This window comes from Anabas testudineus, chromosome 8 (genome assembly GCF_900324465.2).
Source record: "Anabas testudineus chromosome 8, fAnaTes1.2, whole genome shotgun sequence".
NCBI classification, from domain to species: Eukaryota; Metazoa; Chordata; class Actinopteri; order Anabantiformes; family Anabantidae; genus Anabas; species Anabas testudineus.
This window is the reverse complement of record NC_046617.1, coordinates 8,712,065-8,735,695: the sequence shown is the minus strand read 5'-3', so window position 1 is coordinate 8,735,695 and position 23,631 is coordinate 8,712,065. Positions and strand designations below refer to the sequence as shown.

At 42.0% G+C, this 23,631-nt stretch overlaps 1 protein-coding gene across 1 annotated transcript; it reads left to right on the top strand.

Moving 5' to 3' along the window:
* The first annotated feature begins 62 nt into the window (after window positions 1-62).
* mrc2 (mannose receptor, C type 2) lies at window positions 63-20,125 on the top strand. Its single transcript, XM_026355865.1, has 29 exons — window positions 63-394; window positions 5,169-5,573; window positions 7,038-7,211; window positions 7,336-7,500; window positions 8,230-8,343; window positions 8,877-9,020; window positions 9,108-9,299; window positions 9,823-9,977; window positions 10,133-10,237; window positions 12,453-12,568; window positions 12,743-12,891; window positions 14,305-14,522; window positions 14,774-14,916; window positions 15,006-15,102; window positions 15,188-15,317; window positions 15,452-15,484; window positions 15,588-15,754; window positions 16,055-16,220; window positions 16,293-16,435; window positions 16,636-16,747; window positions 16,916-17,082; window positions 17,169-17,277; window positions 17,395-17,633; window positions 17,753-17,915; window positions 18,022-18,171; window positions 18,406-18,519; window positions 19,037-19,213; window positions 19,486-19,506; window positions 19,613-20,125. Exons 1-29 carry the CDS (start codon window positions 268-270, stop codon window positions 19,831-19,833), a joined length of 4,416 nt encoding a protein of 1,471 aa, XP_026211650.1. The 5' UTR covers window positions 63-267; the 3' UTR covers window positions 19,834-20,125.
* Window positions 20,126-23,631: the final 3,506 nt, after the last annotated feature.

The following is a 23,631-nucleotide window of genomic DNA, read 5'->3' as shown; positions in this document are numbered from 1 at the left end:
CCCTACAAACACACTGTTGCACACTGTGACGCTGCTCCATTCATTTCAGTCTCATCTCTGACTCGGAGGCAGACGGAGCTCTAGCGGTCAAACTCTCCACCGACTCTGCATCATCATCATCATCATCCGTCCTCACAGTGAAACGCTCGGGCAGCTCCTGCTCCGGCTTTTTTCCCCCCTCTGCATTGTGTCTTGTTTTTGTTTTGTTTTTTGTTTTTTTGAGTTTTGCAGCGTGTCTATGTGTGTGCGTGTGTTGTAGTTGTGAGCATGCAAGACAACCACCGCCACCGAAACAGCAAATCAAGGGGAACATGGACAAATCGGCAACTTGTACTTTACAAATGCACTTTATATTTATTCATCTTCAGTCTGGAACTGAAGGGGAGCGTTACGGGTGAGAAAAGCCTCAGTGCTCGCTTGATTTCAATCATGTAAAAGTCCGAAAACCGGGAAGGCACGGAAACCTGTTGTGCATGGGGCGACTTTTGTTTGGATGCATTAGAGAATAAGTCGTGAAAAGCTTTCTGCGTCCTGTGGATTTTGTGCTGTGGTGTGCCACGAACCAAAAGTCCGAGCAGAGTGGAACCAGATGTGCAGAGGAACGGGGGAGGAGGAGAAAATGGGGGCTGCAGGCTTAGCTGCGTCTTCTTTTGTGATGTCTGCATTTAGGCCCAAAGTTTATATAAAGCTTTCGTTTTCCTTTTTTTTTTTGCATGTTTCTGTTCTACTTTGTTGTGGACGAGTTGTTTTAGGCCACAGTGGAAAACTGACTTGGAGTGACGCTTCATTTGGCACCCTGTGGCCAGATGTGACCTTTACATCCTGTTATAGTTTACAATTAACACATTCAGACCAGGCCTGAGTAACTACTAGACCATTACTGATGCTGTGCTGAGTCAACCCACCTTTCTAGAGCAGGGAGCATATGAGATATTGAAGTGGACTTGGATGGAGAGGAGGACTTTTGCTTTGTTTTGCTTTGCACAGAAAATGCTATATCGATGAGGTAGACCTAATTAAAGTGGAATCACTGTTAAATATACTGCCTAAATATTTACCACCTATTTACTTATCAGTTTTCAACTAATCACAGTGATATTATAAAAGGTTCAAAGTTACTGCATTTGATTATGTGTGATTTACCCCCTCCTTTTTTTTTTTCAGACTGTGTGGCTTTGCATTCTCACACGATCCAAATAAACCCTTTTATCACTCACTTTTTCACCAGTTGAATGCGGTGATAAAAGGGTTTATTTGGAAAGGTGAGTTGTTTCCCACCCACCAGAGATTCACATAGGAAATATGTCTTATCTATCTTATATATCGTGCAGATTGATAAGAAACTAAGCTACATTTCCCCTGTTTGTGGTTATCAGAGGTGTAATAGAAAATAGTTTGTGTGGGTTTGAGTGGGGTGGGACGACACAGTGAGTCTCCCATTCCTCATGTGAGACTCTCTGCAGATCTGTAGATCATACGACTTTTGCTGAGAATAATCTAAAAACTTTGTATTTAGCACTGTGCCGTCCACAAATGACTTGCAAGTAACTCTGGCCCTGCTACATTTATGATTTCCAGTTAAACCTGCGCTGTGATAAATTGTTATTCCCATCACACTGTGCGTGAGTAAGGGGGGCATGGAAAGTTTCAACAGTGTGCACTTATTCATACTCTGCTTTCTAAATTTGATATGCACTTTCCCAAAGCTTCCACTTAGCTCCGAGTATGGCTGCAAAATGCAAATATAGCCCCTGTCTCTCTTCTCCTGTGCTGCCTGGATGAGGCAAAAGCCTGTCCACGGGTTGTCTCAGAGGGCAGACCACCATATAACACCAAAGAAACAAACACAGCAGCCTGGAATTTCCTGCCTGTTTGTTGGTTGCTGTTTTATCACACTGACCAGTTAAAGTCCTGTTGTTTCCCACGTGAGACATCTGCCAAAAGAAGAAAAGATTAAGGAAAAACCATACACTTCAGTTTAGATCTACAGATTAGATATACGTACAACAGGCATGGAGAAAAACAAGCCTAAACACGCTCCTGACTATAGTCACCCACATTCTTAAATATTGTCATCAAACCTGACCCAGCAGATGACTGTATTGAGGAGGTGGCGGTTCTGGGAATAGCTGCCTCTGTTGGCGAGTACTGCTGGTTGTTCTTGGCTGTGAGTTTCAGCCTCTTTCTTCAAGTAGGAAACCGTCTTCGGTGTTGAAAAAAGGGGGTGACAGGGCACAGAGGAGGATGAGATCACAGCAGGAGAGCAGTTGTGGCTTAGCTTTCACAGGGCTCAATGGCTTAAAGTTAATCTGGAGTTCTGCACTCTCTCTGATTGCCCGGGAGTTTTCTCACATCAAACATCCAGTCGTGTCCCCCACCCCCCCCAGACTGGAATTAAAACGTCTTTTTGAATTGGCTTCTTGCTGTCTGGAACATCAGCTTCAGGTTGTCTAGTGCTTCAAAAGCTTTTGCAAGGAGCATCTCAAATTGTCACAACATTAATACCGAGCTTATATTCACAGAGTGAAGTGAATTCAACACACAATGTAATGCTGATTTTTACTGGGAGGGTTCTGGTATTAAAAAAAAAATCTTCCCACAGGCACAGTTGAAGTTGTGTGGTCTATATTTAAAATGGCTTTTAATCCCTTTGTGAAAATGACAAAATGGCATCAGACTGATTTACTGGCTCGTTAACAAGCCACTATTGTTTAACAGCCGTTAGTTGAGTATCCACTTGTTTTTTTTTAGTTTGGAAACCATATCAGATAAGTCTTGAGCTAATTTTGGTTGTTATGGCAGATACAATGCTATAATTGCAGAGCAGAGTGAATCATAACAAAGAGCTGAAACAAGAGAAAATACAGGGGTATGATTGGCAACATAGGAATGTAATAGCTAGATGATTTAATCAGTAATGAAAAGAATCATTAGTTGAAACTAATTTATTTTATAGTTTTAGGTGATGAAAACATAAGAAGTGTTGTTCCTTGCAGAAGTCAACGTTCGACTCGATGGATAAACCAGGCAGTGATTTTCCACAGAAACATTTGATCCAGCTGTGGATTATGTTGCATTTATAGGAGTGACTAGAATAACAGTCATGGAAAGATAATTTTGTCTTAAAAGCAACCAAGATTTTTGTGTCAGTCAACGTTTTGGTTTGCAGGAGAAGCTCATAGTTTTATAGTTAGCTCCAATTAATTATTTTTTCAAGCTTACACTCATTGGCCTTTGCTCATTTTCTGTATCATGGCACATTCTTGCTGACCATGCACTGTTAACATTTTGGCCCTGTCATTTCCTCAAAAGGTTCAATAGTGTTGAAAAATTTAAGCACCGACCCCTGTGTGCTCCATAGACTGTATATAAAGATATATACAGTCTATGGTCTGCTCTCACATTCCTGCACATTTTATCCTCTGGCTTGTGGGAGCCAATCTTTATCTGCTAATATATAGTCTATAACCATGTAGTATAGGTAAAGGGCAAAAATATAACTATATATGCTGTTTATGTTGCTTGTAATGAAGTCAACTTTTATTGATTGTGTTGAATTAAAAACCCCATAATGCAGTGGGTCCACCACTGGCTGAACAACAACAATATGAACATCAGACAAGGGTTAAACCTTCCAGAGATGATTCAAGGGTTTTCATTTCCCTGTCAGGCAACACATACGATGGGCAACAGTCATTTTTCAGATTGAAACAATAAATTGGCAATACACAAGCTCAACAGCTGGGCGGTGCTGTAAAATGGATAGCTTTATAAAAAGGCCAGGGTGATAATTATATCTGATTACACCATACAGAGCACTGTCAAACTTCTGCCACCGCGCTCTCTTACCGACCAAATGAGCCAACACTGCTTCTGAGAAACTCAACCACAGAGGCTGAGTGAAGGAAGAGGGGCGCGGCATTCGTCTCCTCCAGATTATAGGGATTTTTATGGAGCTTTTGACGAGACCCTATTGTCTCTGTGTCCATAAAAGCAGCACAGGATGTTTGGAGTGTTTAAGCTGAGAGGTGGCAAACAAGCGATTGCTCATACTGAGGGGACTAAAGTACCCACATATGAGAGTTGTGGGTTTGTTTTTTTATTTTTCAAATGCCCAGTGACTTTTCCCACCTTCCCCGGTTCCTGGCCTCTCACAGGAGCCTGATGAGTAGGAATGCAGAGGGTCTCATGGCCTCCGCTCTGAATTTCAGCTCTGAGAGAAGAGGCTAATGTTTATTTTTGGGGATTTTTAAAGTCGTTTTAATTTAGAATCACTCCTAGAGCCATTACAAATATTTCTTTGTCTTTATCTCTCCCACATTCACTACCACACACCACACCACTCTTTAAATGGTAAAAAAAAAAATAAAAAAATACAATACAATAAAAAAAGGGACTACAGGAAAACCACATGTTTTCAGGAGAAAGGTTGTTGGGTTTTGTTCTCGCAATTCCAGTCACTGGGGACGATGTCCAGCCACTGCTCTGAACTCTTTCTATATTGTTATTGTTGCCCACTGCCCTGTTTGTTTTCCAACTATCCTTGGCCTACCCACTGCTGAAGATCCCAGGTGACTTTGCCTTCCCCCACTCCACCCTCATCTGAGATGGTATCTTCCAGCTTCAGACTGAACCTGTCTGAATCAGGTGATCAGCAGTGGGTAGGGCAGGTAAAGTTGGAAAACAACCAGGACAAACTGAAAAGATATTACTGTGCCCAGTATGCAGACTGAGGAGAGCTTCCCATTAAAACCATTACAGTTTTATACACATTTCTCAAATGTAAACTGAAGGGAACGATTAGGGAGGTTATTCCAGGTCAAACTTTGTGAATTTCTGATGAAATACTAACCTTGCATTAAAAACACGTGCAACCATTTTGCAGTTTATTGCACGACATTTCAATTACTTCCTGCTGGAAGCTCTGTCGTGTGTTTACAGGATTTGCGGTTATTACAGGATTATTAGAGGATTAATTAGGCTGAAGTATATTACACAGGGACAACAGAGGCCACAACTGAAAATAGTTCTCACCCAGCACTGCATCCGTTAATGGAGATATGGATTCGGTCCCTGACCTCTTTTCTTGCCACATTAACTGCAAACACAGGATCCCGTTTTAATCAGCATTATTGACTGATTGTCGTTGTATCGCTCTCTCTGCACAGCGCCCTTGGACTCTGATGATTTTGCTTTCTTCCATGAGGGCGCCCAGGGGTGCCTGGGAGTGCGGGATCACTCCCTTGTCCTGTCATCTCACTGTGAGCAAGCCAACCAGCGCTGGAAGTGGGTGACCCGGGGACGCCTGTTCAACCTGGGCTCCTCTTTGTGTCTGGGCGTGACCACTGGTAACTTCACCTCCAGGGGGGACAGGTCTCCTCTCGGCGTGTACACCTGTGACCACGAGCCGCCCAGAGTACGTTGGACTTGGAACTGTGGCCAGGTGCTGGACAACCTTAACAACTACGTTCCATCGCCCTCCCTTTTGAACTCCTCTGCGACTTCGTCTCCATCGAAGTTCAAATGGGCTCTGCATGGTGACTTGCAGGACCTGTGTGCTAAAACATATCGTGGTAAGCATACTTTAAGCATACCTCTTTATGGAGCCTGCAGTTTTTATGTGTAGTGAATCCTGAGCAACACAGTGTGTTACTCAGGATGTACCATAGAAAGAAAACACACACTCTTTACACGATCTGTTCGGTTAATTTACTATTTACAAGCTTTTTTGGTGTCAGTAGTGAAGAAGCACCTCGACCCCTAATGTAAAACCACTTCATGCACCATCTCAAACAACATGAAAGGCATCTTACTGGATAATTACAGGCTTCAGTAATCATCAGTTTTCTCACCTACATTGCTGTTCTCCTTTGTTTTTCTTGTGGTGGCTCCATAATCAGATGCATTTTTTCATTTACACAAAAAGAGAATGGAATTCATTACATCACTGATTAGCCAAAATAAGAACTATTTTAGCATTAGTAAGGCAATTTTTGAGGACAAGTGGCTTGCTGCCAGCCTGAGAGCCAAGTAAAACATTCTCAGTGTTTGTAAATGCCAGGAAACACACAGAGTTGTCCTCACCCTCAAGTATATTTGTATTTATATATAGTTTTCAGTGCAGATGAAATCCACCCGTGGTGGTTCAGAATGAAAACTCATTTCCACTGTCAGTGCTGTCCAAAAGTCACAGTTGTTCGCTTGCAAACTGTGCTTTGACGCTCAGGCTGTTCAGCTGTATGAGTCTGTAGTTACCAGGCTCTGCCTGACTGCAATTAAAATCAAACCTTGCCATAAACGTAAGGCCAGAAAATCTCCATTTTCTTTCTTCTTTATCCTCGCTTGCTTTCTTGTGGCAAGGGAATTGGATGCATTGACATTTTTAACTTTCAAGTGCCGACCTTTTCAAGTTTCTTTGTGAAGTGAACTTGCTGCTGGACAGGAATGCCTCTGACATTAGTCAGTCGGCAAGCAGCTCCACTGCAAACCAGACAGCCAGTGGTGGAGCAGAGAGGGGAGTCAGGGAGGGAGCTTCAGAAATCTTTTCTCCCTCTTTTAACATGTCTGCCCTACTTTCCATTGGCCAAATGTGTTTTGGGAACACTACAAATCCAGTCTGTCCCTCTCGCTCTCTCTGCTGCCCCTTTCTTCACACTACTATAGCAGTGGAGTAGAGTTTACTGCAGAATGGCAACCACTGGGTATTTTCATACAGAAGAAATCAGATATAATATATAGAGTTATATGTTTTCAGATTTTCTTTTAGCTCATACCCATTTTCACATAATGTTCACTATAAAGGAAATGTCCTAATAAGCTGTCTGTTTTTATTTGTTCACTCTTCCCTCTGCTGACACCATTTGACTTTGCTGTTTTGACTGTAACATCATCCTCCGTTTTAATCTTGTGTTTAATTATACAAGTGACTAAGAAAACAGATAAAGTATTTCAGTTCAGTCTAGTGCACGGCCATAACTTTGGTTAAGTCTTTGATGCCACGTACAGGGATATAAGGTCTCCCCTGTTTTGTTCCCCAGAGATCTACACAATCCAGGGGAACTCTCACGGCCGCCCCTGCTACCTGCCCTTCCTGTACGATGGCCAATGGTTCCACAGCTGCACTAGCATTGGGCGTGAGGATGGTCACTTGTGGTGTGCCACCACCCATGACTACGGCAAGGACGAACGCTGGGGCTTTTGTCCTGTCAAGAGTGAGTTGTCACTGTATTCTTGCACCTCATTCCAATTACACTGCAAACACAACTTCCACTCCACCACTGTTTTTTTCCATGTGTTTTCTCCTCTGGTCTACCTGACTCTTTCCCTCACTATCAGGTTCTGACTGTGAGACATTTTGGGATACCGACCCACTGACAGACAGCTGTTACCAGTTTAACTTCCAGGCTACGCTCTCGTGGAACGAGGCTCGGCTCAGTTGCCAGCAGCAGGGGGCAGACCTCTTAAGCATCACCAAGCTGCACGAACAGACTTACATCAATGGTAAATTCAATATACACATACAGTAGGTGCATTTATGTGCAGGGATGCCTCCTCCCAATGAAGGCATTTGTTTAACTAACAACATCTGTGATATGATAGAAATAATGCCTGAACCCATTTCATGAAGTAACATGTGCTGGCAATTATCTGTTAACTAGAACTTGAAGTTATCGATGTCACACATTGCCTGTACGCTGAAAATAGCCATTATGATTTGCACTGTGGCATGTAAAATAGAAAAGGAAAGTCTAAGAAGACGTTATTATACAGCTATATAGCAATTTTACCATTTGCACTCTTCTTAAAATCACCATTTTAACTTATTTCTCAATAAAACCTTCAAATTTCTAATTTCACTATATTAACCTGAGGCCACAAGGCTCTGTTATCAAGTCTGTCTACCCAACATTTGTTTCCTAACTTGTTACAATCATAAAACATAGCAGAAGTCAATATCTGTGAAATTCGCTGTGCTGAGTGGAATAGAGTAAATGATTTTTGGGGTGCTCTGACTCTGTTGCTAATATTAGACCACACTAACAGTAGCTGCTGTTACACAACTCTTTAGTTATTTAGCCAGTACACTGTAAAACAGTTAAAATGATGGGTAAATAAAAAAGTGTTTTCTTTTGTCGTGTCTTCCTTTCACTAAAGAACATAGAGCTAACAGAGGGTATTTCCTCATATCTTATTTTATAGCCGTTGTAAAAGGTCTTGTTGCTGTTGTAGGTTTCCTGACAGGCTACAGTGCTGCTTTGTGGATTGGCCTCAATGACCTGGACATAAATGGAGGCTGGCAGTGGTCTGACTCCTCACCGCTTAGATATCTCAACTGGGAGCAAGGTTAGTCTGCAAAACCAACTCTACCTTATATGTGTTTTTAAGCCTAAAGTAGCTGCAATCGTTTTAACCCTTTAATGCATAGTGGTCACTACAGTTGAGTTAAGGTTAATAGAGCCATAGAAAATCTTAGAAACTCTGCAGTTCATTGGTCAGCTAGGCTCAACATTTGAAGAATTAGAATATGTTAACATGTGAATTATTAGATCTTTTTTTTTTTTTTTTTGTAATTCTATGAAAAATAGGTTCATTCAGGGTCGGTTCAAGTGTATTGTGTTTTTCAATCCTAGAGGGGAATAGAAACACTCATGCCTGAGGCTCTCAAAATGCATGAAAGGGTTAAACACTCATCTCCCACAGAATGCTGAATGAGCGTCCTTTCTTATTTTAACAACACTCTGCTGGAGGCTTTCCAACACAATCACTGTCTTTTACTGTTGTCCACTGGTCTATTTCTGGGTTATGTGAGTTGAACAAAGGCTCCCTGCATTAGCAATGATCTAATGAGTTTTATATTTTTTGCTGTCATCCTCCAGAACAACCAAACCATGCTGACGAAGAGAACTGTGCTGTGATAAGAACTGAGTCCTCAGGTCGTTGGCAAAACCGTGATTGCTCTGTTGCCCTGCCGTACATCTGTAAGAAGAGGCCGAACGCCACCCTGGACCCTTTCACTACTGGTCAGTATATAGGTGTGTGCGTTCGTCTTTTAAAGTAGAGCGCAGCAGTTACAGTCCAGTTAAAGTTTTATCTTTTTGCTCCCACAGATTCGTGGGTAGATGACAAGAGATATGAGTGTGATGTGGGCTGGCAGTCCTTCCAGGCTGGCTGTTACAAACTGAATACAGAAAAGAGCGACTGGGAAACAGCTCGGAAAACCTGCCAGAAGAGGGAGGCCAATCTGGTCAGCATCCACACCCTGCCTGAGCTAGAGTTCATCATACGCCACATGAAGAAAGGTGATTTGTTCGCTGTTTTTACATCACTGTTACTGCTTTGCTAATAAGACAAAAAAAGAAACAAAAATCTCACACGTTATCTCAATCCGGATTAAAGCCTGAGATTTCCATAGTTTTCTGTGAACGATGCAATGTTTCTTCACATTCTTGGCTTAGCAATCTGAAAAATGTCATTAAAAAAATCACTTGGATTTTCTGGTAAAACAAATACATACGGTAAAATAAATATTCAGCTGTTTTCCAGTTGTTTCCCCACACTGCAGTAATTGCTCTCCTCTCCAGGCCGTGCCTGAGTGGTATACATTCCTTCTTCTCCCCTTCTGCTCTGAGCTGAAAAACAGACTGTGACATTTGGAATCACATTTTTAGGTCATGGAAGGGTTCCAGCTTAATTATGTAACCTCATGGAAGCTTTATTATTATTATTATACTAAGGTCATAGTTGGAACCATAATCGTTTTAAGACTATGCTTTTCTTCCATAATTGTGTTTTCAACCTTTGTCTCTCTGTGTCCTCTCTCAGACGTTGACCAGCTATGGATAGGGCTTCACGACACTCAAATGCAAATGGATTTCCAATGGACGGACCATACACCAGTCATCTTCACCTACTGGCACCCCTTTGAACCCAATAACTTCCGCAACGTTCAAGAAGACTGCGTCTCCATGTGGGGGGCTGTGAGTGACTTCCTGCACATTCATGCTGCCCCCTGATGACCTGAGGCCTTAATCACCTCACAATAACAGGCGCTCTCTGTCAGCACGTCTCCTCCACGTGTATACAACTAACAGCTGTGTTCACATTTCTGTTTGTGTCTTGCTCAATTGTGCAGGAGGGCCGATGGGATGACAGTCCCTGTAATCTGACTCTCCTCTCCATCTGCAAGAAACGAGGAATAAAGACTGATGGGAAGCCACAGCACCAAGACTGCAAACAAGTATTGCTGTTTAACTTTCTTTTTGTGTTTAGTGCTAGGTTTTGTATTGTCTCTTAGTCATTTAGTGCTCATTTTTAAAATCACTGTGCAATTTATCCTCAATATATGTCTGGTTTTTACCCCACATGACTCACATTCAGCTCTCCTGCAGCATTTCAGTTATCCATCACTAGTGTTACTGGGATCACATTTTTTATTCTAAATATTTCGACATCCGTTCAACTTTGACCCCTTTTCCCAGAGCTCCCTTCTATCTCTCACTCTGCCACTCGCCTACTAATCACTCCCCAGCCTGTAACTATAATATAAATCACTTCCTTAAGACTTGGAACGTTACCAGGCACCACAAACAAACTCAACCCGGCACACAACCACTCTCTTTTGACTGTTGTCGTTTCTGAGACCAAACAGATAAAAACACAAAATGCATTATGTTTTTAAATCATCTACAAAAAAGAGCCGTTTGTAGAGCCTTCTTTTTTAAGAGGTGTATAGAGGACACACAAGCCTAAAATGCCCACTACTGCACCCACATGGTAAACTAGACCACCATCTGGAAGACTCACATACATCTGTCTTGGATTTCACACACCATAATTCTCCTCATATTTGGCTTGAACTCTCTCATACCTGACCTGTTCCTACCTGACCATCTCTGAAAATGTTAACCGATGTTAACCCCCAAACGTGTGACGTATAGTAGACTATAATTATAGTGAGAAACAGTGTGTATGTCTGTATCTCTATGCCAGCAGTTTTGCATTTTTGCGTAATGTTGATTTATGTTGTAAATGATCTGAAGTCGTGCAGGTTTTCAGCTGTTACATTTAACAAAGATCATTGAATGGTTAAACCGTTTGTTTGGTGGAATGCATCTTATCTTTCTCCCTGGAGAACAAGGCATGTTGGGTGGTAATGTGACATGGGTCATTGGCAGGGCCCTGTGGTGGTGCAATTTGTCTTTTATAGATGAGTTGAGTTCATGGTACATGTGAAACAGCAATAACAGAAGGCCTGCTCACTGTCTCAGCAACCAGCATTTACCTCAACTTACTGTAATGCTGCCGATGTACTTGAAGCTGTAACTCTTTATACCGTTTATTTTAGTGCTTTCTACATCCAGTGATAGTCATTTTCAGTTGCTTTGTGTGTGAATACACAGAGATTAGAAAGCACTGATCTCTAATGGAGGAGGCTGCCTCGGTGTAAGCAGTCGATTACGACTCCTCAGCCACCAGGGGGACCCTAAAATAATGCTCTTTTGCTCTGTGGACATTTGCTCTCTGCATTAGTTTTTCATTATATAATTGAAGTACTAGGAATACTTCCACTTACGATACTGACTATAATGAATGCTTCAGATTTAATATAATTTATGGAGTGAAATCAAAGTGCTGAGTTTTCTTGAATTGCTAATAGTCATACCTGAAATAAGGCATTTCAAATACTTTGCAAACAATGTTTGCAATGTTTTGACAGCAGGCCCCGAAAATAAGGAATGGGCAGACTGAGAGAGTGTTAAAGAGATGTGAGTTTCAACCGATCTAGCCTCTCCAGCAGCTGGAATCTTTGAGGTTTTTGTCCAGATGCCAAATGTGGTTGTGAAAAACGCCTGAGGTTGGGCTTATTCACACAAGACACAAACTGTCTTTCCCTATGATTTTCACACAATATCTCATTCCTATGACCTTTTTTATGTTGGCTGTGCTCTAAACACATCTGTACACGTCCACAACTACAGCACATGAGCTGGCAGGAGGGATTGAGGCCAAAAAGTATGCACATACGTATTCTTTTTGTTCTGTATTTGGGATAAGCTTGACTTGTATATGGGAGCAAGTGTAAATCATATAAAGTATCTTCGCCTCCCACCCTGAAAAGCTTTGTGCTACTAAAACGTGAGAAAATGAATACCCAGGAGTCAGATAGAAATGCGTCTGAAGTTTTCTACTACTTCTACAGGTTTTAATTGACTAAATACTTATAGGAAAATAGTTTTCATGTTTCATATGGTACTCCTCTCCTCTCCTCTCCTCTCCTCTCCTCTCCTCTCCTCTCCTCTCCTCTCCTCTCCTCTCCTCTCCTCTCCTCTCCTCTCTCCTCTCCTTCTCCTCCTCCTCTCCTCCTCTTCTCCTCCTCCTCTCCTCCTCTTCTCCTCCTCTCCTCTCCTCTCCTCTCCTCTCCTCTCCTCTCCTCTCCTCTCCTCTCCTCTCAGGGATGGAAGTGGCACAGTCCAGCGTGTTACTGGGTGGGAGAAGATCTGCTCACTTTTGATGAGGCAAGGAAATCCTGTGAGGAGCATGGAGCTACCCTTGTTACCATTACCAATCGGTGTGTACAGCAAAACACACACACACACACACACACACACACACACACACACACACACACACACACATACACATACCGTTGTAGTAATTATAGGACATCACAGTTATAATCATAAAACAACACAGTGTGTTTGGCCAGTGCTGTGTCCTTAAAAGCCCTTCTAAATATTTAAAGGTTCGAGCAGGCTTTCGCCAACAGTCTGGTGTTTGGCCGGTCTGGAGATTTCTTCTGGATCGGCCTCTATGATGAGGGGAGCCCCGGCTCTTTCCACTGGCTGAGTGGAGATGAAGTGTCCTACACCAACTGGAATCGAGACCAGCCAAGTAGGTCACACCAGGTCATGTTGAAATGATTATGTGGTGTGATTGACAGAATAAATTATTAATAGTATAAGTCTAGTATTAGATTTTCATGATTAACTTAATACTAGTATAGTTTACAGAACATGTTTTCGATCAAAATCAGACGTAAATATTTGTGGTTGAGCAGTTTTATTGTCAATTTGAAATGTGTAAATAGTTGATTGTTTAGCTTCATTGTATATAAGTAAACGATTTATTCATGCAGCTTTATACAGCTCTATTTTACTTGGGTACAACTGCACTTTGTACTTTGTACAAGGCTGTACACACTACACAGGTGGTCTATTTTCATTTATCCACCTGATACCTTTCATACAGCATCTGCTGTATAATTTTCCTCCTCTTTCTAATCAAGGTTGCTACCTTATTTAGTATCTCCACTGCCTATTCATTGCTTTATTCTTGTTGCAGAGATGAGTTCACTTCCCTGAAGGGATTATTAAATCTCTAGCTGGAGATTTTCAATTGCCCATATCATGAGGCCCATTTTGAAGCAGAGCCAACTTTCTATTTAATCTGCAAAGCAAAACTGTATTGGTCCCAGGTGTATTTTCTTTTGCCAGAATACAGATTCAGAGCTACATGCCAATGTCCTGATTAGGCTCCAACTCAGCTTTGATTCAATAACATAGATCTGTCTTTTTAAAAGAATGTTTTGCAGCAGTCAAAAACAGCATCCAACCATCAGCAGCATGCACTGATCTTTATCAGCTTGTATCAAACTTTCCTCAACAAAAGTTTGTTGAAGAAACAGGAACGAGGCAGTAAACAGGGGAGAATGCTCCTTATATTTAAACAATATCCAAACCAGACATGAGTCACAGAACAGTTGTGGGCGAGCCCTCTGGCTTTGGAGTGACTGATAGATCCAGAGTTATGAACTGTCTGACCTTTGCACAGATTATAGCTGTAGAGTTTGTTACTTTAGTTAGCTTTGCTGGTTAAAGGATGACAATTTTGAGCATATTTCTAGTTTTGACATTTGTCAGTTCTCTTGAGGATTTATTCAAAATTGGACCTGATGCCAAGCAGCAAAAAGTCTCACAACAACACCAATAACTCTACTCAGAATCCTCAGAAATTGTATTTCTATTTGATACTTACACACAGTAGACACATGCTCATGCTCAATTTTTAAAAAATATTTTCTATAAGAAAGTAATAGAGCCCAAATATGGTTTACTGGAAATGTTGCCCTTGCTTTGTGAAAACTTAAATGCAGATCCAGGGCTCCTAATTGTCTCCTATGAAATCACATTTTTCACGCCTTTTTTTTTTTCTTTTCATTCCTCTCTAACCACACGTTTCATCAGTGCGGCCACTTTTCCCTCTGTTCTCTCAGCTCACCTACATTTTACCCTGTATCTATTTCAGTCAAAGTCCACGGCGGCTGCGTTTCCATGGCGACGGGCTTCGCAACAGGTCTGTGGGAGGTGAAGGAGTGTGCGTCATCGAAGGCGAAATTCATCTGCCGTCAGAACCAGGACACATCGCTGAGCCCTGAGCCCCCCGTACCTCAGCCCACACCGAGCCTCAGTGGCTCCTGTCCCAGCGGCTGGAAGAGCAACAGCAACCTGCGCTACTGTTACAAGGTTCACCATCAATATCCAGTGCAGCTGCAAATGTCATAAAAGACTAATACAAAACCTGCTTCTTATTTATATCTGAAAAAAAAAATTGCCATTTCACCTAAATAAAAACTTGGTCTGTACTGAAGCAGTACTGAGGTTTGATACCACTCATACGTAGGAGTGGAAATAACACTACTGCTAATGCTACTTATTCTATGAAAGTGTTCGATTGGTAATTGGACAAAAATGACATCTTTATCACCTGTGTGCAGGTGTTTCATTCCTCCCAGCAGGAACAGCGGCTGAGCTGGCTGCAGGCTCACTTGTTCTGCCAGAAACACGGAGCCAACCTGCTGAGCATCAGCGGCCCGGAGGAAGAGCATTTTGTTCTGCAGGTCCTCCATGAGGCCTTTGGGTGGGTTTGAACCTCTGACCAGCCGAGAGGCGATGTTGATGATGTTGACATGGTGATGATAATGATAATGATGATGATGGGATGTGCAGGGAATCTGAGGACCATGAGCAACACTGGTTCTGGATTGGACTGAACCGCAGGAACCCCATGGATAATGGCAGTTGGAAGTGGAGTGATGGGATGGCTGTGAGTAATGACTACGCTGAAAAGATGCAGCTTGTACCAACTAATGTTTGAAACTCAACCTGTTTACTCTTTGCTTGTGTCTCAGCTCACGTACCAGAACTTTGGACGTTACTACTACAACATTCGGCAGTGTGCAGCAGCAGACCTGGGCACTATGAGCTGGCTGGCCATGCATTGTGACTCTGACTTAGACTGGATCTGCAAGCTTCCCAGAGGTACAACAGGAATTAACTTTTCATTAGGGCCTAGTTAAAAAGTGTTTTTTTTTTTTTTTTTCATTTAAACCATACAGCTTAAATGTTTTTTTTATTTTTCTAATTGACACATGACATTGTTATTGTGCTTTTAGGTAGTGCTGAAAAGGAACCAGAAGTTTCTGAAGGTCAGTCTTATTTTCTTAGCTTATTTCCTCTCAGCATACTGAATTTATCTGGTGTTTGTTTATTTTATAATCTTCTTATTATATCTCAACTCTCCCCGGTCAGGCGCCAGTACACCAGAGTGGATCGGCTTCCAGGAGGCTGACTATAAATTTTTTGACCACCGCACCACTTGGGACCAGGCCCAGAGGATTTGCTCCTGGTTTGATTCCTCGCTGGCTTCTGTCCACTCATCTGATGAGGAAGCTTTCCTGGCCAGCACTTTACGCAAGGCAGGCACACTTTAGCAAAATATCATTGTTTGTAGGAAGTAATTGAATCCAAAGATGAAATCGCTCACCACTGTCTTAGCAAGAAGTTGAGCTTCATTGGGGAAAAACTATTAAAAATACCTCATAAGCACATTTTCGCATATTATTCTGCATATCAACCACATAATGTTGCCGCAATTCAGGACTACATTAAAGCTGCTATATAAATATATAGGATCTCTTTTCTATAGACAATGCTTGCATTAGTAAAAATGACTGTGGCCTTGACAAAGTTCCTAACAGTTTCTTTTGCACCTGTAGATGAAGGTGGAGAGTGACAACTGGTGGCTGGGTCTTTACACCTACGAAAATGATGGGCGCTTCCACTGGTCTGATCACTCTGTGCTCAATTATGTGTCCTGGGCTCTTGGGAAACCTCATCCGCTAAGCCGTGATCGCAGATGTGTCTACATAGCCGCAAGCAAAGGTAAGAACAGCCAGAATAAGAGACTTTAAGAATCAAAAAGCAGCACACTTGTATTGTTTTTCTCGTCAACAGGGGATTGGGCTGATCAGAAGTGCCACTCTGACCTGCCTTATATCTGTAAGAGAGTGAATGTCACAGGAACTATTCCTCCAACTCCATCATACCCCCACCCACCCTCAGGCTGTCCAAATGGATGGTCTTCCTACCAGCATAAGGTAGAGCTTCAACATACCAAAAGGAAAACATTAAGAATTGACTATGTTAGTTGTGTAAATGATGCCAAGGGTCTAGACTCCATCAAATAGGAAATACCATATAGGAAGTGAAGTAAATACATAAATAAGGTTTTATTTCACTTAGTTGAATCAAATTGAGCAAACTTCACCTCTTTTTAAATGTGCTGCTCTTTCTCCAGTGTTTCAGAGTGTTCAGTGATAAGTCATCCCAGGTCACATGGTCTGCAGCCAAGCTGAAATGTGAGACCCAGGGTGGTGTACTGGCAGTGGTGTCCAGTTATCTGGAGCAAGGTAATTTCAGTTGAATACAGTCAGAGAGGTGGAGGTACAACAGATCCAATTACAGTTTATGAAGTTACATTTCTACTTCATAATCATATCATTTTACTTCCCTATTTATTGCCAAGAAAGTTTTTGAAGCCACTTGACACATATTGTCATCCTGTCTCTTCTTTACAGCCTTCGTCACCACACTGCTGTACAATGTCAGTGCTGACGTTTGGGTCGGTCTGACCTCAGACTCAAAGGGTCATTTCCAGTGGGCCAAGGCAAGCATGCTCAGCTACACCAACTGGGCTCCTGGGGAGCCACTCGACAACAGCGGACCGTACCACAACAAGACCCCGGTACTCACAGCACGCACGTATCAGCGCACATCATGGTGTTGTCCTCGACCTGTTTTTATTCAGATTATTTCTCTGTCCTCTCTTAGGGAAACTGTGTGGTGATGATTCAGGGGATTCCACCAAAGAATGCTGGCATGTGGGGTTCACGAGAGTGTGAGATGGAAAGGCATGGCTTCATCTGTCAAAGGCGACAAGGTGTAATATTCAGTAATAACCACAACTATATAGTGTTTATTCAAAGTGACTTGCACCACAAACAGCACCGGGTTGACTTATAGTAAATCATATTTTCTGGTTTTGTTGTTTCTTCAGACCAAAGTCTCCCTCCAGCACCTTCCCTGATTCCTTCATCACTGTCAAAACCTGTGGAGCTGGGTGGAGTAACGTACCGTGTGGTAGAGAAGCGCCTGGACTGGACTGGTGCTCTACACCTGTGTGAGTCTTTGAATGGGACCCTGGCCACTGTGAAGGATCCCTACCAGCAGGCGTACCTCACGCTGCTGAGCAACAGCCTGCGCCGGCCGGCCTGGATCGCACTCTACAACTATGGAGTAAACCTATTCACTATATGTTACTACAATTCGTTACTGGAGTCACACAAGTTGAACAGGGTTTTCCAGGCTGAAGGGAAAACGATACTCAATTGTAACTTTTACATTTTTGTTTTCAGGGACGGAGTTTCACCTGGCTGGGTGAAGAAGGCGTGTTATATACAAACTGGAAAGATGGGGAGCCTAATCAAATCGCTGGATGTGGTCACATGACCACTACTGGACAGTGGACTACGACCTCCTGTGATGCTAAACTGGAAGCAGCTATCTGTCAAATTAGTGGTAAATCCTTGTAGTTGAACTACAATATACTGAATTTATTAACACTTATTGTTAATATTCTTTGGTAGAATTTCACCTTTAATTGACTTTGTTTTCTTTCTGCTAGATGAGCCTGTGACTCACCAGTGGATCTACCCTGGCCAGTGCCCCCATTCTCTGGGACAGTGGGCGTGGGTGCCTTTTAGAAATCACTGTTATGCCTTCAACCTGCAAAGTCTTAAACTGCAGCAGGAAGCACTCACTTCCTGTAAGAAAGGTAGGGATCAGGCTCCGACTCCGGCTGCATGTACAGCTCATGACACTGACTTGAAAGCCAATTAAGTACAACACTTCTGACCTTTTCCACTGCAAACATAATTGACAAAATGCATCAATATGTCTAAATTTAGAAGTGTTCCATCGAGGCCGGTGCCCTGTTGTTAAATAACCCTACATGATCAATTCTGTTATGTTCAGTCTCAGTCTGTTTCTTTCATTTTGTCTCTTCTAGTGGGAGCAGAACTTCTATCCATCTTGGATGAGATGGAGAACGGATTTATATGGGAACACATTCAGAGCTATGCAGAACAGGCGCATGGAGCTTGGCTGGGCATCAATGTGAAAGGTCCAGCCTCCACAAAGTCTCTTCATTCTCTCTATGCAGCAGAAGACTTGTAACCCTTCATTTCTTTGAAAGTTTAAATGCAAGCTTATTCATTTTGTCATACTTTTAGTCAAATTATTTTTTTGCTTTGCTTGCAGACAGTTTTGCTAATTGAATAATTTTTATCTTGATTGATTATGAGTTATAGAATAATGATGAAACAGTCAATTAAGCAGAAGGAACCTGATTAAGACTGTTTCTCTTGCATTAAACAAAAAGCTCATTATCTCGGAAAAGGTAATTTATTTAAACTGTATTATTATCAGTGCATTTACATAATTTGAATGAAATGCCCTGAAATATGCTTGGTAAGCAAATGGGAAGAACTAAATCCAATATTAGAAACCTCAATGACTCAACAGGGACATCACACAGAGCATGATATGACAAATTAGCGCTTCTTGAGATAAAACTGAAGACACAGTTCTACCTGAGAGTGTTTAAAGCTCCTCTGAGCATGTTTGTGTTCTTATCACAGGAAATGGTCTAGTGTGGGGCGAGGACATAGAAATGCCGTATATCAACTGGGAAGCCCATGATGTCTTCGCTGTTCTCTCTCCGAATTCCTGCTTCTGGATTCAAAGCAACACTGGCCTGTGGAAGCCAGGCTCCTGCAGAAACCGTACACATGGAGTGATCTGCAAACGGCCACGCAGTAAGCACACACAGGGCTCAGTGGAGCCAATGGGGAGTAATTTTCAGGAGTCGAAGGCCAAAGCAAATTAAATCATCTTTAGATTTTCAAAATAATATGATCAATTGATTCAACATTTTCAAGCTTCTTATCCGATATAGTTTATATAGTGTTTGTAGAAAACTTGGCTAATCCATTCGTGGAGGTCTACATACAAATTTCCTACACATTTAAATTTAATCCTAAAACTAAAGGCGCAAATTTCTTCTAACTGTTTTTCCTCCCGTTTGCAGGTGCTGATACTTCAATACCATGTAAGTGTGATTATAAGCTGCCATGTTGAATAGATACCTCTCTTGTAACTTGTATACCATGAAGTAAATGATGTAAAATAATCTAGATTACTAAATCTCTACCTAGCGGATGGGGACCACCTGCCCACTCTCATTGTTGTCATGGTGACCGGCCTCGTGCTGGTGTTGCTGATTGTCGGTGTTATCTACTTGTACCGTCGGCGAACTGTTGGGTCCCGGGGGTCCTATGAGGGGGCCCGCTACAGCCGCACCAACTCCAGCCTTGCTGAGCAGACTGAGAAGAACATCCTGGTGTCTGACATGGAGCTGAACGAGCAGCCAGAGTAGCAGGGGAGTCTTGGACCAACCCACTGACCAACCCAAGACTGGATCCAACCTCGACACAGGAGAGGCCGATTTCAATGTTCTGACTCTGAAACACATTGTGGCATTTATGTTTTTTTCTTTTTGTTTGTTTGCTTTTGTTTGTTTTTTTTTTTTGTCTCATTTAAAACCAAAAAAAAAAAAAAAAAAGATTTTTAAAGTGCTGAATGGCTGTGTAGAGCACAGTTTCCACCTTCTAAAACCCTCTTTTGCCAAGCAAGAACAGTTCTTGCAATTTTTCTCCACACAAATCAGATCATTCCAAGCATATATGAAGGCCATAAACCTCTCTAATCTATTGCGAGTTTAGTTTTTATGTGGAAAAGCTGGAAAAGTTCAACATAAAACAGTTTTTATGAAATTACTCCTCACTGTCCTCCCTAGTGCCAAAATAAATTTTTGCTTGGTATATATTTCTATTTTGATTGAAAGGCTCATAAGGCAAAAAAGGACTTTAACTGTCACAGATCAGCTTAACTAAAACCATTTGTTCCTCTCCTCTTAACACACAGTCTTCTTCAGGACCAAATGCATTTTTAAATGTACCTTTTTGCCATGGCAGTATTTACCTGAACGCTCCGTGTGTTTTTGTTGTTTCATTGCATTCATGTCCTTTCCCATTTTATCTGTGCAGCTGCAGAGAACTGATACAGATGGTGCACGTGTGGTTTTTGTGAGCCTGACTTTCCTCTTTCCTGAACTGACACGTCAGCACCAGCTGTGAGATGAGCAGAGGAGGTAGCAGTCCTAATGTGAATGTGTGGAAGGTGACAGGGACCAGTGACCTCAAACCGTCTGAGGGCAGTACACTAAAAATGTGCACATAAGTAGAACTTAGTATTGAAAGCTGGTCTTTAAATCGGCTACTTTGTCTAGACCACACGCTGCTTTGGTATGGCAGGATTTGAGGTTGTCATGAAATGATTTTCAGCTTCCGTGGCTCTGTGTTTATTTTGGTGCTTTCTACTATTATCTTGATCTAATACAATCTTAATCACCTGGCTTTAGTCAATATCCTCACAACGCAGTTGCTGCTCTGTGATTCCTAACTCTTGTTTGCTTTACCTGTTCATGCCACCACCTGAAGCTGATGCAGCATTTTTTGAGGAGAGTCATTTTCATTGTATGCACTATGAAAAGGGATTTGCAATTTGATATTTGTCTGATTCATATTTTTTTCATGGAGCACAGTTCACTTCTGTATGTTTTATTACCGGAATATCTTCCTCTCTTTTTGCCTTTGTTTTTACGATGAGGGTTTCATTATGTGTTTTGACTTTACTGCGACTGGCAAAGACATTTGGAAACGTTCCTACTTTTATGGGATAATCGCCAACTTTTGAACCTCTCGTTGGCCCACAAAGGAAAACATCCCTCATGTGAATGACACCTTTGTATATATGAGAGCCAAAGAAACATTTTAAAACTGTGTTCACTTTTTCATAAGAGCAAACCTCCTTCTGTTCTTTTTTTGTACATCATTTTAAGATTTCACATTTGTGCAGCATAATGACCAGATTTTTCAGAGTTCAACTGCCTCCTCATATATTTTTCTTTTTTCTTCAGCTTTTGCTTTTGAGTGTGTTTCTGTCTTCCTGCTCTGAGGAATGCTTTGGAGCCATTTCTGTCTGAGGCTTTTGGTGTTTCACTGAGCTGCTGTGAAAAAAAACAGCTTTTTTTTCTCTGTGAGTTGGACTAAGATCGAAGGGGGAAGGGCAGAGGAGAAGGAGTAAGTAGGAGTGCGTATGTGTGTGTGTGTGTGTGTGAGAGTGTGTGTGTGTGTGTGTGTGTGTGTGTGTGTGTGTGTGTGAGAGAGTGTGTGTGCAGTCTCCAGCTGTGGAATGTTGAGTCGGCAAGAAGAGCTCAGTGGCACGTCTGGAACCAATCAGAGAACGAGGGCTCAGGGACACGGAGGGTCAGAAAGAAGACTGGAAAAAGGAAAACCAGATGAAGGAGAAAGGGGGGTAAAAAGGAAAAGTGTAAGGAGGAGTTGGGGACATAGAAGTAGCAGAAAGGCGAGCAGGAGAGCAAAGAGTGCCGCAGTTTGTCCCAGGCTTACTCCGGCCTCTGCTGGTGGTTAATTGTACACGTCTGCCTCTATATAAGGGAGAGATGTAAACTAATTGACGTGGTGATGTGAAGGTGCAATGACCCCTTCCCCGGTGAGATGGTGACTGTTAACGCAGGCCAGCTCGTGTCCACGTGAAGATTACCTGAAGCACCTGGTTAAGTTTTTGTGTAATTTTTATATGAAATGAATAAAGTCTATGTTTTCAAAGCTTCTGTCCTCGACAGTTATTTTTGGATCATTAGTCATCACTCACTCTGTTCACTCTCCAGTTTATATGAGTGTGTAACTTAGAGGGTCAGTTTTCACTGTTGTAAACGTCACAGATCAGGGAAATTAATTCATGAGTAAAATGTAATCCATGTGCAATCTTGATGTTGTTCCACAAGAGGGCACACTTTGCACAGTGTATAGGATGTCCCTTCTTCTGCTGTGGTTTATTCAACCGCTGCATTCTCACTGGCACAGTCCCCACTTGAGTTTTCTATTGCACCAAGTCTCCACAAATTCACGCAGTCAACCCACAGCTACCTGTTGTATATTTATGATGTATATTTAAGTCGTCATCGCTGTCATCGTGATTGCAACTGTGTCTGCGGTGAAGCTGTTTTCTGAAAATCAGGTGCTCTCAGAAGATGCTTCTGCCGGCAGCTGCTAAATAGTTTTAACAGTATGTGTATTGACGACCAAATTCCAGTTGATGACTTATGTTTCATTAGGCCTACACCTGTTTAATCAAGTTGCTCCTTTTAAAAGTGTTTCACAGTCAGACCTAACACACACACACACACACACACACACACACACACACAAAAACCCACAAAACAACATAATATGCTCAATTGATTAAATTTGTAGCAACATTATTTACACAGCTGGAAATACAATCTAAAGCCATTTGATATAATGGACAAGCAATAAACACAACTAATGTGAAGATTCCAATACTAATTTAATTAATTTGACAGATAATTGTATGTCTTGAGGTTATAATTGGCTTTTTTTTTATTACATTAGGCTTAAATATAACGTGCAGCAGCTTCTGGTAATTATGTCCATCCCTTCATGTATCCTTCATTAAGTATCTTATCAAGGAGTTTTGGACGATATAGCTTCTTTCCTCATCTCCAGTGTTCAAGGCTTAGTGTAACAACAGTTCACCTGTGCTCAGATCCGCCAGACTGTGAATCTAGGCGCAGCAGCTACCAGCCACGCACCACCTCTTCCGTCTTCCAGCTGGACCATGTTCACACAGGTAAACCAACACAGAGACAAGTGGACGTTTCAAACACGAGCTCGTGGCCGGCACCTCTGCAGCATCACATCAGTAGCCAGTAAATTGCTTGTTATTCAAATCAAACTGGCTCTGCGTAATCCATCACACTTAGGATGAATGTCACACCTCATCCAACTGCACGCCACAGGCACTCCGTTTTAAAGCACCCAGGGGTTATGTACTCCAGCAGTTGTTTGTAGGTTTCCGAGTTTTGTTGCCTGTCGTTTTGAAAGTTTCTACTGTGAATGGAAAGTATCCTCAAGGAACATTTGCTTATTCTTTAAATGTCACAGTTTCAGTCTGTTGAATTTCAGATTCTATTTGTGTTAAACATCTTTACCATTAGCCTCAGATGACTCTGAGGCTAATGCAGACTCAACTGCAACTTGAAAAATACTTTCATGTTGTATTTGTCATT

Coding starts and splice junctions, on each gene's coding strand:
- mrc2 (XM_026355865.1), top strand. CDS start 268: ATGCAAGACAACCACCGCCACCGAAACAGCAAATCAAGGGGAACATGG. Junction 14,523..14,773: donor ACCTGCGCTACTGTTACAAG/GTTCACCATCAA, acceptor ACCTGTGTGCAG/GTGTTTCATTCCTCCCAGCA. Junction 19,507..19,612: donor TGCTGATACTTCAATACCAT/GTAAGTGTGATT, acceptor ATCTCTACCTAG/CGGATGGGGACCACCTGCCC.